The 15,669-nt window shown below is 35.6% G+C and overlaps 1 protein-coding gene and 1 pseudogene across 1 annotated transcript; one reads left to right on the top strand and one right to left on the bottom strand.

Moving 5' to 3' along the window:
* The first annotated feature begins 3,178 nt into the window (after window positions 1-3,178).
* LOC126600966 (uncharacterized) lies at window positions 3,179-6,328 on the top strand. The gene is made up of 2 exons (XM_050267659.1): window positions 3,179-3,938; window positions 5,560-6,328. The coding sequence occupies exons 1-2, from the start codon at window positions 3,301-3,303 to the stop codon at window positions 6,005-6,007; spliced, it is 1,086 nt and encodes a 361-aa protein (XP_050123616.1). The 5' UTR covers window positions 3,179-3,300; the 3' UTR covers window positions 6,008-6,328.
* A 7,917-nt stretch (window positions 6,329-14,245) lies between these two features.
* LOC126601026 (U1 spliceosomal RNA) lies at window positions 14,246-14,373 on the bottom strand (annotated as a pseudogene).
* Between the last annotated feature and the right edge of the window lie 1,296 nt (window positions 14,374-15,669).

The following is a 15,669-nucleotide window of genomic DNA, read 5'->3' on the forward strand; positions in this document are numbered from 1 at the left end:
ATACTTTTCTCATCCCGTCATATTTATGTGATCATGATTAAACCACGTCAACATTTTATATTGATTTTTTTATAGAAATAATAAAACAAAAAACAATAGGAATATAAAATGTTGACGTGGTTTAACCGTGACCACAGAAATAGGAGGGGATGAAATGGGGGAGGGCAAACAATCCAGGTCTTTTTTTTTACGGAAAGGGATCCTCGGATCCCTTCCACCAAATCAATTAATTTGGGTCTTTAAAATATAATCTAACGGCTAAAGTTATTATAACTTTTAAAGTGAACCTCTGTTTTTAACTGTTGGATCAAATTCCAAGGGTCCGGATTAATGAATTTGGTAGATTTGGTGAAATAAATCTAGAGATGATCCATTTTCTTTTTTTTACAACTGCTTCTGTTATGTTGTAACAATAAAGCTATGAAAAAAGCAGGTAAGTATTTTGTACTCTAGTGCTAAAAATACTTTTAGCAAAAAATCAAGAAATGTAGTATTGTTGATATGAAAGTTTCACTAAAAACTGTTTGTACCATACTTGATCAATCCCGAAACTATTGAGTACCGGTCAACGTTATACCGTCAAGGACCCAGAAGAGTTTCCCTCCAACCAGGAGGCCAATCATAGCGCGACATGTGTCGACATCAGAAGCCAATCATAACGCGACACGTGTCAACATCAGAAGCCAATCACAACACGACACGTGTCAATATCAGAATGAAACTAGAAACTCTCTTCTATAAATAGAGATCATTCTCTCACAATATTTCCTAATGTCATTTGTACTAAATCATTCACTAGTACTAACTAAATGAGAGCTTGAACCTATGTACTTGTGTAAACCTTCACAATTAATGAGAACTCCTCTACTCCGTGGACGTAGCCAATCTGGGTGAACCACGTACATCTTGTGTTTGTTTCCCTATCTCTATTCATTTACATACTTATCCACACTAATGACCAGAGCAATCTAGCGAAGGTCACAAACTTAACACTTTCTGTTGTATCAAAATCTTCACTGATTTTGTGCATCAACAAAAGCTATTGTTCATTTGCCTCCTATAAAAAATAACATATTTTTAGAAGCATAGCTAAAGTTGCTTTTGCCGTCTATTGTTTGAGCCCCATAATTTTGTAGGAAAAAAAAAAACACTTCTACCAAACACCATTTTTAGCTCCAACTTTTTTTAAGAACTTGAAGTGTTTTTGGAGTCTAAGACCATTTTTTCTGGGCTAAATAGCCAAAATAATTCATGAGATTTGCATAACTCATCACTTTGATCCCTAACATTTCAAATAGATAAAAGTGGTCCCTGAGATTGTCCACCATCCATCAATTTGGTCATTCCGTTAAAAACTCCGTTAAGTATCCCGTAGCTCTTGGCCAGAAGTTTGGCCAATTTTCAAAACTTTGTAACTCAATCGTTTCTTAACCAAATTCAACCCATAATATATCAAAATGAAGATAGGAAAGTGTAGAATAAGATTATACCTATTTGGAAGCCCAATGGCTGCCGGAGATGGTCGGAAAATAACCTCAAAGTTGATTCGTCCGAGGGAAAACTGGAAAACTTGCCATAAACTGAGTAAACTTTAAACGTTCATAACTTCTTCAATACTCAACGAAATCAAGTGATTCAAAAACTAAAATCATTCTTCTCGATAAGACGAAAAGAATGATACCTTTCTCGATGGCTAACTCGCTGTGATTTGGCCGACTCGAAAGTGGATGTCTTGGTCTTGAGTTAGCCTGATTTGTTGTATCATCTTTTCGAAAATGATTTGTGCACGCCTCTTTTCTCTTTCAGTACGTCTTTGTTTATTTTTGTGCATTGATTCTCATTTGGATTATTTAATTTAATAGTTAGAAATGTACAACGGAGATTCACGAAAATCACATTCCACTAATTTGCTAATTTATTTTTTTTCTTTGAAAAGGGGACTATGGCTTCGTCACGTCAGCCCATCTTTTCGGAGACTGAGAAGACTCACAGAGATGTTTCAACCATTTCTTAGCCACGGTTGTGTGATTTGAATTTGATTCACTAGTGCTAGGAATCACTTGAAATTTGTCTCTTGTGATGACCTTTCAACTTGTCATATTCATATGCTGCAAAGAAATTATATCCTTAAAATATTAATATTTGTGTAATCAGCATACTTAATTCACCTCTAAATTATACTCCCTACCCAAATCACAAAAAGATCCTTTACCAGAAACAGGTTCAGAATATTCTGGAAAATCTATTTGGGTCCCACTATTGTAAGGGCTCCATTCAGCTCAACTCAAGACCATTTTTATGGATTTATTAATTATGTATAAAAACCATTCTCTTATTTTTTATATTTCATACTTATTATGTTCAAAATATACGGTTTATTTTGCACGTTAACGTAATAGCTAGGTCTAGTTTCTAGGTGCCGTGATTTTTTTTTTTACGGGAAGGGATCCACCGAATCTATTAATTTTGACTTTTGAAATTTGATTAAACGGCTAAAGTTATTATAACTTTTAAAATTGATCCCTGTTTTTTACCGTTTGATCAAATTTTAAGGATCCGAATGAATGAATTTGGTGAATTTGGTGGAAGAAATCCTGAAAGGATCCATTTCCTTGTTTTACAACTGCTTTTGTTATGTTGTAACAATAAAACTATGAAAAAAGCAGGTAAGTATTTAGTACTATAGTGCTAAAAATACTTTTAGCAAAAAATCAAGAAAGGTAGTATTGTTGATACAAAAGTTTCATTAAAAGCCATTGTTCATTTGCCTCCTATAAAAAAATAACATTTTTTTAGAAGTATAGCTAGAGCTGCTTCTGCCGTCTACTGTTTTAGACCCATAATTTTGTAGGGAAAAAAAAAAACACTTCTACCAAACACGATTTTTAGCTCCAACTTTTTTAAGAACTTGAAGTGTTTTTGGAGTCTAAAACCATTTTTTCTGAAAGCAGTTTCAGTCATTTTAAAAACACTTTCAAACGATTCCAAAGACACGTTACAATTTCATCCCTAAGCATTTCAAATTCATCTTAAAAATTCCTTGAATCAATTGACATAATTTCGGGAGTAGGTACAAAATAATTACAAAAAACTATTATTCCAATTAATTAATCGCTATTAAAACATTTTCCCTTTAATTAATTGGGAGACCCACCTTAAACTCTCCATGATATCGTCCCCGCCGGTTACTCTTCACAAATCATAACGTAAAAAAAAAAAAAAAACGAAATCCAGAAAACGCAACCGAGAAAATTCGAAAGTCCGAAAACAAAGAAGAAGCAGGCGATTGTAGCGGCGGCAATGGGGGTGGACTACTACAACATACTGAAAGTCAATCGGAACGCGAGCGAGGATGACCTGAAGAAGGCGTATAAGAGGCTGGCCATGATTTGGCACCCGGACAAGAACCCCGCCGGAAAGAGGCCGGAGGCGGAGGCCAAGTTCAAGCAAATATCCGAGGCCTTCGACGTCCTCAGTGACCCCGCCAAGCGCCAGATCTACGACCTTTACGGCGAGGAGGCCTTGAAATCGGGGCAATTTCCGCCTCCCTCGTCTTCCTCCTCCGCTCGCTCCTCCTCCGCCGCGGGCCACCACTACTACGCCAACCACAACAATCACCACCAGCGCCACGCGCACCCGAATACGTCGTCGTTCAGGTTCAATCCCAGGGACGCCGATGACATTTACGCCGAGATTTTTGGATCCGACGGTGGAGGTGGTGGGGGTGGTGGCGGAGGGAGGTATAGAGACGGGTTCTTTAGGACGCCCAATGGGGGTGGGCCGGAGTTTGTGGGTACCAGTAGCGGTGGTGGGGCTGCCCCTCAGAGGAAGGCCAATGCGGTCGAGAATTTGTTGCCGTGCAGCTTGGAGGAGCTCTATAAGGGTGTGAAGAAGAAGATGAAGATTTCCAGAAACATCTACGACGCCGTTAGTGCTGGGTAATTTTATTCCACTGCACTATCTATCTTTCATTCCCAATTCTTTATTTTCTTTAGTCTCAAGCAAAATCCCGAATCTTTATCTTTTTCTTGTTGTTTACTTGTGTTTGCAATGCCAATCGGTATTTGGGTAGTCTTTCTTTCTTTAGAAATGTTAGTGCCGTTAGTCAAGCCGTGATCTTTCCCTTTGATAGGTTATCCGATTGCGAAATGTTTTGAATAATGTATGACATTTGTATTAATCTTTTATAAGTTGAGTAACAGACTAGCAGTAATGAAATGTAAACAAGCGTATTGTGTGGTTTTTGTCACGTAAAGGCACCCGTTAAATCAAATTTAGCACGAACAAGATTGAAACTTGTTGCTCAAGTATATTGAGTTTGTTGTGGGAATTTTGTAAATGAAACACCTTCCAGATATGTTTGTGATTGATGGGTGATAGGGAGAAGAGTCTGCCACGCTAACCTAGCTCATGCCTTGGTGATAGAATGAGATTAACTTGAGTCCATGCAGTTTATTGTTTAAGTTTGGTTCTGTCAATAAGGTAGCTTTCTCATCTTTCTTTGGTTTGCGAGGCGGGTTTGAATTGGATCATGAGGTTTTTGTGTGTTTTCTGAATAGAGTTGGTCCTGCTAGTCTAGACTCTAGAATATGTGTTGTTGCACCCGAGAATACAAGGGTTATAAATGCTCTTTACACTTGGTCATTGAAAGATGAATAGAAAAATAAATAATAATTTAAGCAGCCATAGTGCTAATGAAGGCAAGAAGTTGTTTAACCTCATAAAATACGGTGTACGCTTTAGGATAGGCAGTAGTAAAATACGGTGTACGCTTTATGCTAGGCAGTAGGCTAATAATCATGGGCTTTATGCTAGGCAGTAGGCTAATAATCACAGGCAGCCTCGCTCCTCCTTGAATCTCACTTCCCATGAGTTTACCCCAAGACTTTCCTAAGGGCTGAGAGTTATCATTCATTATCATGACCAGTGTATTTGCACTATCTGGATTGGCTAGTTTGTGGGTGGTTGTATGAAATAAGCCTTGTGTTTCAATGTTTACATTGATAGCCGCATTCTTTGTTGAATCTTGTCTTTCCTACTTTTCTGTCTTACTGATTATTTGATCTGCAACATCAAGAGCTATTTGGTTTGCTTATGTAATTAGATGGTTGGAGCATCTTGCAGTTGTTACTATAAATAACTCTATCAGTCATAAATCTCTAATTATGGAAATAAGCCTTGATGTTGCCATTCGAGGAAATGCCGAAGTGTTATTCATGTTTTTATAAACATCATCTTGCACCAAAAGAGAAACCTACTTAGCCCTTGTAATCTGATTACAGAAGTGAAGTTTTTTTATGCAGAACCTACTTGTTTTGAAGTCTGGGTGACTGGTCCTTTTTGGTTGCATTTTCGGATATTGATTAAGAAGCCACATGCCACTTGTTGCTTAGGGATCTTACTTTCTATTTTTCTTTTCTCTGTTAGAAAATAATAACCTGAGCACACGTCATATTCTGCCTAGCCATTTTATATTGTTCTGTAACACAGATACAGGTGTGCAAGAATATGTAGTTCTCAATGAGTATTTGGCCTGATGCATGATTAATTCTCTTGCAGTAAGGTTTGGACTGTGGAGGAGATTTTAACTATTGAGATCAGACCCGGTTGGAAGAAGGGCACAAAGATCACCTTCCCTGAGAAGGGTAACCAAGAGCTAGGAGTGATTCCGGCAGATCTAATTTTTGTGGTAGACGAGAAACCACATGCACTTTACAAGAGGGACGGTAATGATCTGGTGGTCAACCAGGAGATAACACTGCTGGAGGCACTCACCGGCAAGACTCTTGACCTAACCACGCTAGACGGAAGGAATCTCATGATCCCGTTGACTGATATCATCAAACCTGGAGTTGAGATGGTGGTACCGAATGAGGGAATGCCGATCTCAAAAGAACCTGGAAAAAAGGGAAATTTGAGAATCAAGTTTGATGTCAAGTATCCTTCAAGGCTTACCACAGAACAGAAATCCGATCTGAAAAGAGTTCTGGGAGGAGTTTCATCATGACTGCTAACTATGGATCTCACGGTTGAAGATAATGTAAATACAATACGTTACGTGTATGCTACGAAGATTGTGAATACTAGAAGCTTTTCTGGTGGTGAGAAAGGAAGAGCTACGGACACAGTTTTAGCAAGGGCTCCTGCAATCTGCATTTGGACGCTTCGTGTGGCACAAGGGAGTTGATGAATGTCATTTTTTGGTTCATTTCATTATTTTTTTTCTTTTGCATTCTATGTACCTAGAAATTGTCTTTGGATTTTGAATAGATAGTAAAGTGTGTTGATCACTTCTCGAAATTGAATGGCTAAAACTTAAATTTGATGTGTTGGGTGATTCAATTCGAGGGGTTTTTAGCATTTTCAGCCATTCATTTGAGTTGTACTCAATTCTGAAACTCATGAATTACGAGTTCAAAACCAATTTATTCTCAATCCTTAACGTAAATGGAGAGAAATGAAGAAATTGCAATAAAAGATGGGGTGTGCTATCCTCACACCTTTTTTTACTTCTCACACAATAGCACACTTTTTTTTTACTTCTTACACACCCCTTGTTGATCAATTCATCCGATCCGATGGTCAAAATTTAGAAGGGTGTGTGGATATCATACTCTTAAAAGAACTCAATATTCTTTGTTAAATTGTCATGATACCCGCTTTTAAAAACTGGACCGGCTTGTATAGTCCAATTGTTGCCTGGGCTTTTTTGAGTATTTAGAAATACAGTACAAGGTGGATGTCAAAGCCTATAAGCAACAATGGGCCTGTTCTCGAATTTGTGAAAATTACAAACAACGGAAAATTTAAAGACCCATATAGAGAGAAGTAAGAGCATCTCTGAGAGACTAATCAAATATTAAGATTTGTTAAAATACAAAGTGATGTTGGAGATTGTTAACTTGAATTTACTAGCTAAATAGTTTTTCGACATTGAATGCAACTAAATTAATTAGAGCAATGTAGCGAAATCAAGTGACTTAGAGCAATTTGCTAATTCCTCTGCCATCAGATTTGATTCTCCCTTTTTATAACTTAATTGAATTAGAATATCGCTCGAATCATAAGTTCAACGATGAGACTTTCCAGAAGTTTTTTTTTTCTTTTTCCATTCGGTGATTCATGGTCCGTAGTCAACATGAAAATGTTTAATATCAAAAATACAAAAAGTTATATTAAGGGAGTCGTGCAAGCTAAAAGAACCATTTCGTAAGATAAGGCAATCTTTGACAAAAACACAAGGAAAAAAGAAGAAATATAGTGTGTCTGTGAGAGAGATATATCAAACAAATATGAAGAAAAAAAAATATTAAGGAGATCAAAATTTTAGATTACTTTTTGTACAGCAAATAATGTGACGATTGTTGATTGACTTTTTATTTTTAATAATTAAAAAAAAATTCACCCATCAACCAGCACATCATATGATTTACAAAAAATAGTTTTAAAATGTAGTCTTTTCCTCGCCACCCAACAAATATGTAAGGTGCACCATTGTCTGAATATTAAAGGTAGAGATACAGAAAGAAGGAAACTAAAAAAAAGATGTACGAAGGTCCAACTTTCGAATATATAAAGAAGCACGAAAGTGAAAGCTATAAATATATATTAAAACGATTTATTTTGTAAAAGATATTTGGATTGCAACTGCATTATATAAATGGACCCGTGTCACACTCTCTTAAGTCACATATGATATATCTCCAATCTCCACTTTTGTATCTTTAGAGGCTGCAGCTCACATCTCCAGTTTATTTTATTTTTATAATGAAAACCCTAGCTGTGATTATTAGGTTGACACCCTTCCACGAAAGTGCTTCAATAAACTATACGAATGGGAATAGGATGCAACTACAAGTACGGATACTCTCAACTTTAATACATTCATACAAACATGTTTGAGGTTAAAATTGTACATAATCACCATGTGAGGACCTTTCCCTAGTACGAGAGGATCTGGAAGGATGCACCTCTAGTGTATCAGGTATCGTGCTCATGGAAAATGCTGGTTGGTCAAGTGCGGTGCGGATAACTGCTGAAAGCATTTAAGTAGTAAGCCTACCCCAAGATGAATGCTCTCCTATTCCAACTTCCCTAGAGCTTATGGTAGCACAACTAAGATAACGATGGGTTTTCTGCCCCGCATTGGGGGTGGAGTGATAGAAGTTTTGAGAATTCAAGAGAAAGTCAAGGCGAGACAAGCCGTTTATTATATGTATAAGTATATATATTTGTTTTTGTTATTTTATATTAATAATAAAGCGATACTAATAGCAGAACACTATTTGACTCCTTACATTTAAAGCATCACTCCTTTTTATTTTCAAATCATAATTAAGCTAACACATATATTGATGTGGTTTTTTTAAAACGACAAAAACAAAGCTTTTTATTATAATTTATCTTGCTCGTAAGTAGTCAAGTATTTTTCTTCGTAGAGAACAAACAATCTAACACAGTACTCTAGGAACTTTTACTTAACAGTCATGTTACTCCAAGAGTAAAAGGTTAACCGATTCAACACATTGGCTATCTACTCGTCTCTCCCTAACACTAACAGAGACGTAACGGTGACAATCCCGTTACTTTTTTCCTTTTGTTCGATTCTGTGTTGGTTTGTTTTGGCATGGGATTGTTTGGTTTTATAATCCCATTCGAATATAATATGACCCCATAAAAACAAACAATCAGTAGGTTTCTGGGGATCCTGTAAAGTACTTAGGCAACATAATGTTAAGCTTGGTAACGTTTAAGTTAAACTGAAAAGGACAATCACAAGCGTTGAAGGTTAGGTCTTTAATATACATTTACTAATGGTTTAAATGTTAAAATGGTTCCTATGTTTTAGTCATTGGGTCAATTTAATCCTTGTATTTTCAATTTGATCATTGTGTTTATCTCCGTAGTCAATTAAGGACATTTCCATCTAATTTCTTAAATGTTTTTTTATAAATTATTATAAGCTTATTTATAAAATTATAATTGATTTGATTTAAAATATTTAAAATGAAATAAATTAAAAAATTAAAAGAAAATTATTCTTCTCCCAACTCTCCGACCTCCTCCCGAATTATCTCCTCTCTTTTCTATGTCACAACTTTAATCATTTTTCAGATTGAAAGTTTTATTTCTTATAAGTGTTATTTTTGATTGATTTGCATTTTTCTATAAAGGGAAAGGGTAATTTTTTTTTCTCATATGATTTTTCTTATGAGTTCTTTTAAAAGAGATTGAATGAAATGTCCTTAATTGGCTAACAGAGACAAACACAATGACTAAATTAGCCAAATCGAAAACACGGGGACTAAATTGGCAATATGACTATAACAAGGGACCATTTTGACATTTAAGCCTTTACGAATTCAATTATATGCATACAAATACAAATATATAGGCCTTTTAAGGAAATAGATCCACATTTAAAAAAAAATGAGGATTAGTTGTGGGACCTAATCCATATCGAACTTTAACAATCTGAACCGTCTATTTTCTAAGTCTCAATTTATGGATCTTCCTTGCAAAAATTCAATTTAATCCAAAACTATTTGCTCAATTAATTATCACGATGAAATTTCAATGTATCTTAGACCATAGTATTCGCCAATTTCTTGAACTCAAATATATTTCTGATTTGGCTAATATATTGCAAGGATGACTTATGAGGTGCAACTTGAAAAATAGACAGTTCGAATTGTTGAAATTCGATGTGGTGTAGGCCCCCAACTAATCTTCATTAAAAAAAAAATGGGCATCCCCTAACTTAAAGGGTCAATATATATACACACATATATAGATGATAGCGGCATAGTGGGGTGCCCTAAACGGCAGGGTAGTTTGTAACTTGTAGTGCAGAATGAGGTTAACAACTTAATAGTGGGTGCAGACCTAACAAGAACCTAATTAACCATGAACGTGATATATGCAGATGCCTTCCTACCCACTGTATGCATGCCACTAGCACGTACTCAATATTTCCTAAAGCAACTTTCCCTTTTGTCTTTGAGCTTTCATTAATTCTCCATCTAGCTAGCCATTCAACAATATGCCCCAACCAAGTGCATAGCAACAAATTCAAAAACCACCTCTACAAAAAGCCAAAGCGTATATATTTATATATTTGTTAACTTTGGCTTTCAAGCCTCATCGATCCTGACCGTGATGTGATAGACAAATGCATAGGAAACAAGTTTTGCCCTACCATGCAGGGAAAAAAACCGAAAATATGCAGGGTTGGAAGTTTCGAATCTAAAACTTGTTAAATTTGGAAACCATCCATGTTCGGTAATTTGTATGCCCTAAAAACTTAACAAACCTGTTGAACAAAGTGTAAACACGAAAATTCTTGTAGTGAATGAAACGAGAACACGTGTACGAAGTAGATTTGTATTGATTTGAATTTGTAGGTTACAATTTCTGTTTACAATTTTCCCTCTGATTCAGTCATCAAATTTGATGTAGATGATTGATTGTTAATCCAAGGGTCGCAATGACTTGATTTCGGACGAACGATTGAACAATTGCTTCAAGTTTTAAGCTTGAAAACAATGCGTAGACGGTCTTTTCTTCAAGTTAGGGTTGCGGCAAAGGTGTGGGATTTTGTCGATTCAAGGGTCTTGGCGACTTGATCTTGAATCGAACGTCGTTACAAGTTTATGAGCTTGCAACAAAGTCTTGAAAGAATCGGCACGAGTGCTTGTTTTGATTCTTCAAGAGGAGTGCTTCAGCTTTGGTCGAGAGAAAGCTTCAGCTTTGATTGAATGTTCTTCGAAGAGAGCCTTGGCAGCATATTAGTCTTCAAAGATTAGGTAAAGGTTCTTCTGAATGCAAGAATTTCCCCACCCTTATGCTTGTGGGAGGACCTTGTATTTATAGGCTTCTCAAGGCTTGCCCTTGGGTGGATTTGACTTTGATTTATGTCTTAAATTGTCCATGAGAGAATTTATGGATGTTTTGTGTCTTAATTTCAACCACTTTACTCCCTTGGCCGAAATTATGAGGCCTTGTTGCCTATTTTGTGGGCAATCTTCAATTCTTACTTGTTTTATGAAAATGCCTTAACTTTCTTTCCGGTTTTGAGAGTATTTTGAGCCCTTGCCGAATTTAAGAGGGATTCTGCCTTGTTTGCCGAGTTTTTTGGGGAAGTTGTCTACTTCCTTGGCTTGATTTGTGTCACATGTCATTAATGACTTGTCCATTTGTGATGAGTCATATGCCACGTGGAGCTTTGTGATGCATCATTTGTATGCAACGAAATTTACATGTCTACATAACGTATATCAAATCGCTTTTTAACCAAAATGGTTCTTAAGATTGACATAACTCTTCACTTTGGTCCTAGAGATTTGAGATCAACATAAGTGGTTCCTAAGTTTGTTCACCATCAATCATTTTGATACTTCCGTGAAAAATTCTGTTAAATAAGGACTAAAATAATAAAAATACTCTCAATTCCATAAACAATGGGTCGAAATGATTTGACAAAAATTGAGATTACTTTTGTCATTTTATAATGGAGATTTTTCACGGGATGAACAAAATGAATGATGATAGACAAACTCAGGACCAATCCTATCGATTTCAAATCTCAGAGACCATTTTAGCTAAAAAACCATATCAAATTAACACTTATCAGATGATTGTTAATCGGCAAAACTAATCAATCATCACAAATCTTTTAAGTATATTTGTACAGTTGGTTTAATTTGATGGCACAAATGGAGTTTGGATACACGTGATTACAAGTTTTTCAACATGTACATGTACATGTTTTCGTGCCTGCATGCATTAACTTTAGGTGCTGAAAGAGTCATACTGAGGGGACCGTTGTGTCTTTTAACTATTTTTTTTCTTTTATAAAGTTCTTTGTTCTTTTCGTTTTTGGCGTTCTGGAATGTCGAAAGAACAAACGTAAACAATAAAACATTTACTACTTGCTTGAGACGTTCAACTATATTATAAAATACAGTTCAAGAATAGTCCAAGTCGTGAAACATTTAGATTAGTCCAACGCAATCAATAAATTTGATAATAATTTAAGATCATCTCCGAGATGCTAAAAATATCACATAGACATATAACAGTAACAAATGATATACCATTTACTCTAATCGATACGTTAAAAATGACATAAAAAAAAAAGGCTAAGCTGATATGGACAAAGAGATGTCAAATTTGAAGCTGCCTTCAAATTTGATTTTTGCTATTTCCAAAGGGATTCCATTTGCCTTACCTTAAATGCTAGCATTTTTTAGTATTATTTTATTATTTTTAAACCAATAACAACTCAACTATTATTAATTTTGTTATAAAAAAAACATAAATGAAACAATAAATTTTGGCATAATGGGTGGAAGGAAAATCTTGACAATATGTCAAATTGCTAAGTCAGCTATCAAATTAAAATTTGATGTTTTGAATTTGACGTCTCATTTTGAGATGCTCTAACGATGAAATGCCTAGTCTAACTAAACTTTTAAGACTTGTCTCGAAAGTGCTTTTAAATGACTGAAAACGGTTTCAGAAAAAATGATTTTGGGTTCTAAAAGCATTTAAGTTCTTCTTACAAGAGGCATGAAGTACTTAAAGTACTTTTTCACGATTCACTTGTATTTTGAATAAAGATTAGTTTTAAAAAATATTTTTATTAAAAACTTTTTCAGCCATTTAAAAACATTTTCCAAACGAGCCATAATTTTACATCTTCGATCCATTTTTGTATGTTTTTGTATTTCACTATAGACATGATAACTGTTCTCTCTCTCTCTCTCTCTCTCTCTCTCTCTCTCTCTCTCTCTCTCTCTATATATATATATATATATATATATACGCCTCTTAATTTTGTTTGTTATTTTCGTAATTTATTTAATTTGATTGTTAAATATAAAAATATATGAATATGAGAAGACAAGATTATCGTTTCTCTTCACCATATTTCTTATGTTTTAAATCTTTTCTCCTGAGTTTTGGAGATGTCATTTTCAACTGGATAAAATACACTCTCATCCACATGTCAAATATCTATATTTTCCTACACATACCATGAATTTGTTGGCAGTCAATGAAGGAATATAAATGATTGCAATATATTAAGTAATTCTTATTGGAGGGTAAAAAGGAACATTACATAGATCGTTTGTTATACGTTCTCTGATTTTCAAGTATCAAAACAAGCTTGATCCTTCAAGGGTTAGTCTGCACAGCTTGTCTGTCTTCCTTCTTCTTTTCCGCTTATACGTTCTCTGATTTGTTCTAGTTTATATTAATTTTTTTTGGATCAAGAAAAATATATTAAAGGGAAAATTCTTGAGTACAATCGTTCCATACAGAATCAAATTGAAGAGCATGAAGAGCAAATGAAGGCATACAATGATCCCAAATATGACAATCAGTAATAAGAAGGATTTGGCAAGCGATGCTTTATAAATATGTTTCTAGTTAGTGGAATCAAAATTGGTCGCCGCCCACTTGATATCTTTAATAATAGGAATCGGATTCCATGGCGTCGCACCCCGGTCCAACACTGACTGAATGACCAACTTAGAGTCACCTTCAACCATAATCTTTGTATAGCCCTTCCTCTGAGCCAAAAAAGGCCCTCTCTGAGAGCCTTAGCCTTCACTTTTGAAATAGTGGCACCATCCAGATTTAAAGCTCAGCCTCCAATAAGCTACACATTATGATTCCTTAAGACAAATTTGCCGCCGCCGCCGCCTTGCCCCCAACCACAAAATAGTCAAAATTTAACTTAACAAAACTCTTATTTGACGGATGCCATTTAACAATTGTATAGCCCTTCTAGTTTATATTAATGAAATTGTCGTTTTTTTATTGGGATTTGGACTTGTCGTTTAGAGAGTTGGGAAAATGAAGGTGCATAAGCTATACATTGAAAGTTCTTAAGAGAATAATCAAACAATTAAGTTAAGCAATTAATAAGTTAAAACGACGTAAGCTTTCTCGTTTAGACTCTTTTCTGAATTTCAAATACATGCAGTCAATTCCATAGGAGAAAATGACATATCTAACTTTCCGTCGTCCTAGCTTTCTATGAGGAAAGTAGGTTTACATTATCAAAAATAGAAAGTTGATAAATATGAATTTAACACAAGATCCACAAGAACTGCAGGAAAATGGCTCGTTATACAAAATACCATAATATAATTGGTTAACAAAAAATTTCACCATAATTCCAACCAGTCATATTACAATACATTGGTTTACCAAGCCATAAATTAAATTCGATTTGGATTATTATGACGCTGGCTCTCCCGCTTGGGGAGACCATGGGAGAGCACCCCTCCAAAGTGCAATGGAGGTCACAAATCTAGGCTATGAGTCTTCTTGATCGCCCATTGATCTTGTCCAGGTAAGTAATTCGATTTGAATTATCGACAGAAAATAAAGGTTGAAGTCCCATCAGAAGCTGATGTGGTGCAACGCACATAATATGTCCTTTTTCCCTTTATATTCATGATAGAAATATAATTGGAAGGTGCTACGTCCATAGTACGGAGCGTACCCTTTCTTTTGAGAAGGAGACAACCGTCATGTGGGAGCCATTTATTGCGTTTTGCTGTTTAGATTTTAGAATCCAAACCCTCTCCTCTTCCTTTTTTTTTTGTGAGAATTCGTAAATTCTGTTTATTCATCATGTATTGTGTGTTTCATCTTGTATTCTTGAATTATGACAAAGAAGATCAAGAGAGGATTTTGTTGGTAAATTTTTATGCCTTTCGGCCAAACGGGCACGTGCCACGTTTCTGGTGGATCCCTTATCTGTCAGCCACCCATTGCAACCATTCGGGTCTTTGAGAGTGGGGGCCGGGGGGGTGGGGGACCATGCTCCACAAGTCCACATACAAGCGTGGTCCAAAGGATTACAATTACAAACCCTAATAATAATTGTATAGGTTCTGTTTTTTGTTTTATTTGAATCAAGAAACAAATTTAGATATGAAAAATGCTAACGAAACTTTCTTAAAAATAGGACTTTGTTGAATTATATGTTACTTCATAGTTTGACGTTAATTTAGTGTAAATATTAAAAAAATTATGCAAAAAATATGAAGTGACAAATAATTTATAGAGAATCTCACTTTTAATATGTTCTATTAGGCAATCGCCCACAGTGCACTCAAATGATGTTAGGTTTTTTTTTTAAATTTTTTTATAGGTGATAATGATACAAATAATGAAATATTAAATTGTTGACCCTAAAAACTACTTTATACGTGGCTCGCAAGTCGAGTAACTAATGAGCTAACTACGTCATTCAATTATGTGCGGGTGTGCCAACTAGTTGGCCAAGCTTGGCCGAGGAGTAAAATATGTTGATGTTGCATTGGGTGCGCTGCTGACTTCTCGATCTTGCGATTGCGGCCGAGGAAGGAACACTCTTGGCCTTCGGGTTATACAGCCTGAAGACAAGGCTGCTAGTCTTGCAAAGTTCACGGATCGTTGGCACCGGGTTCGGTCACGGTGATTATATTCATGAGAGTATAAGCTCGAACTGGCTCTAAACTGTATGGACACAAGTACTCAAAGAAAATATATGTCTTGATGGTAAACATGGTTCGACTGTCAGAATGTCGAACTCTAAACCCTACTTGTGAATAACCAATCATAAACAACTCAGCGTTCAATGTGCCGAGCCTAGGAACATGTAACACC

Source organism: Malus sylvestris, chromosome 14 (assembly GCF_916048215.2).
Source record: "Malus sylvestris chromosome 14, drMalSylv7.2, whole genome shotgun sequence".
Classification (NCBI taxonomy): Eukaryota; Viridiplantae; Streptophyta; class Magnoliopsida; order Rosales; family Rosaceae; genus Malus; species Malus sylvestris.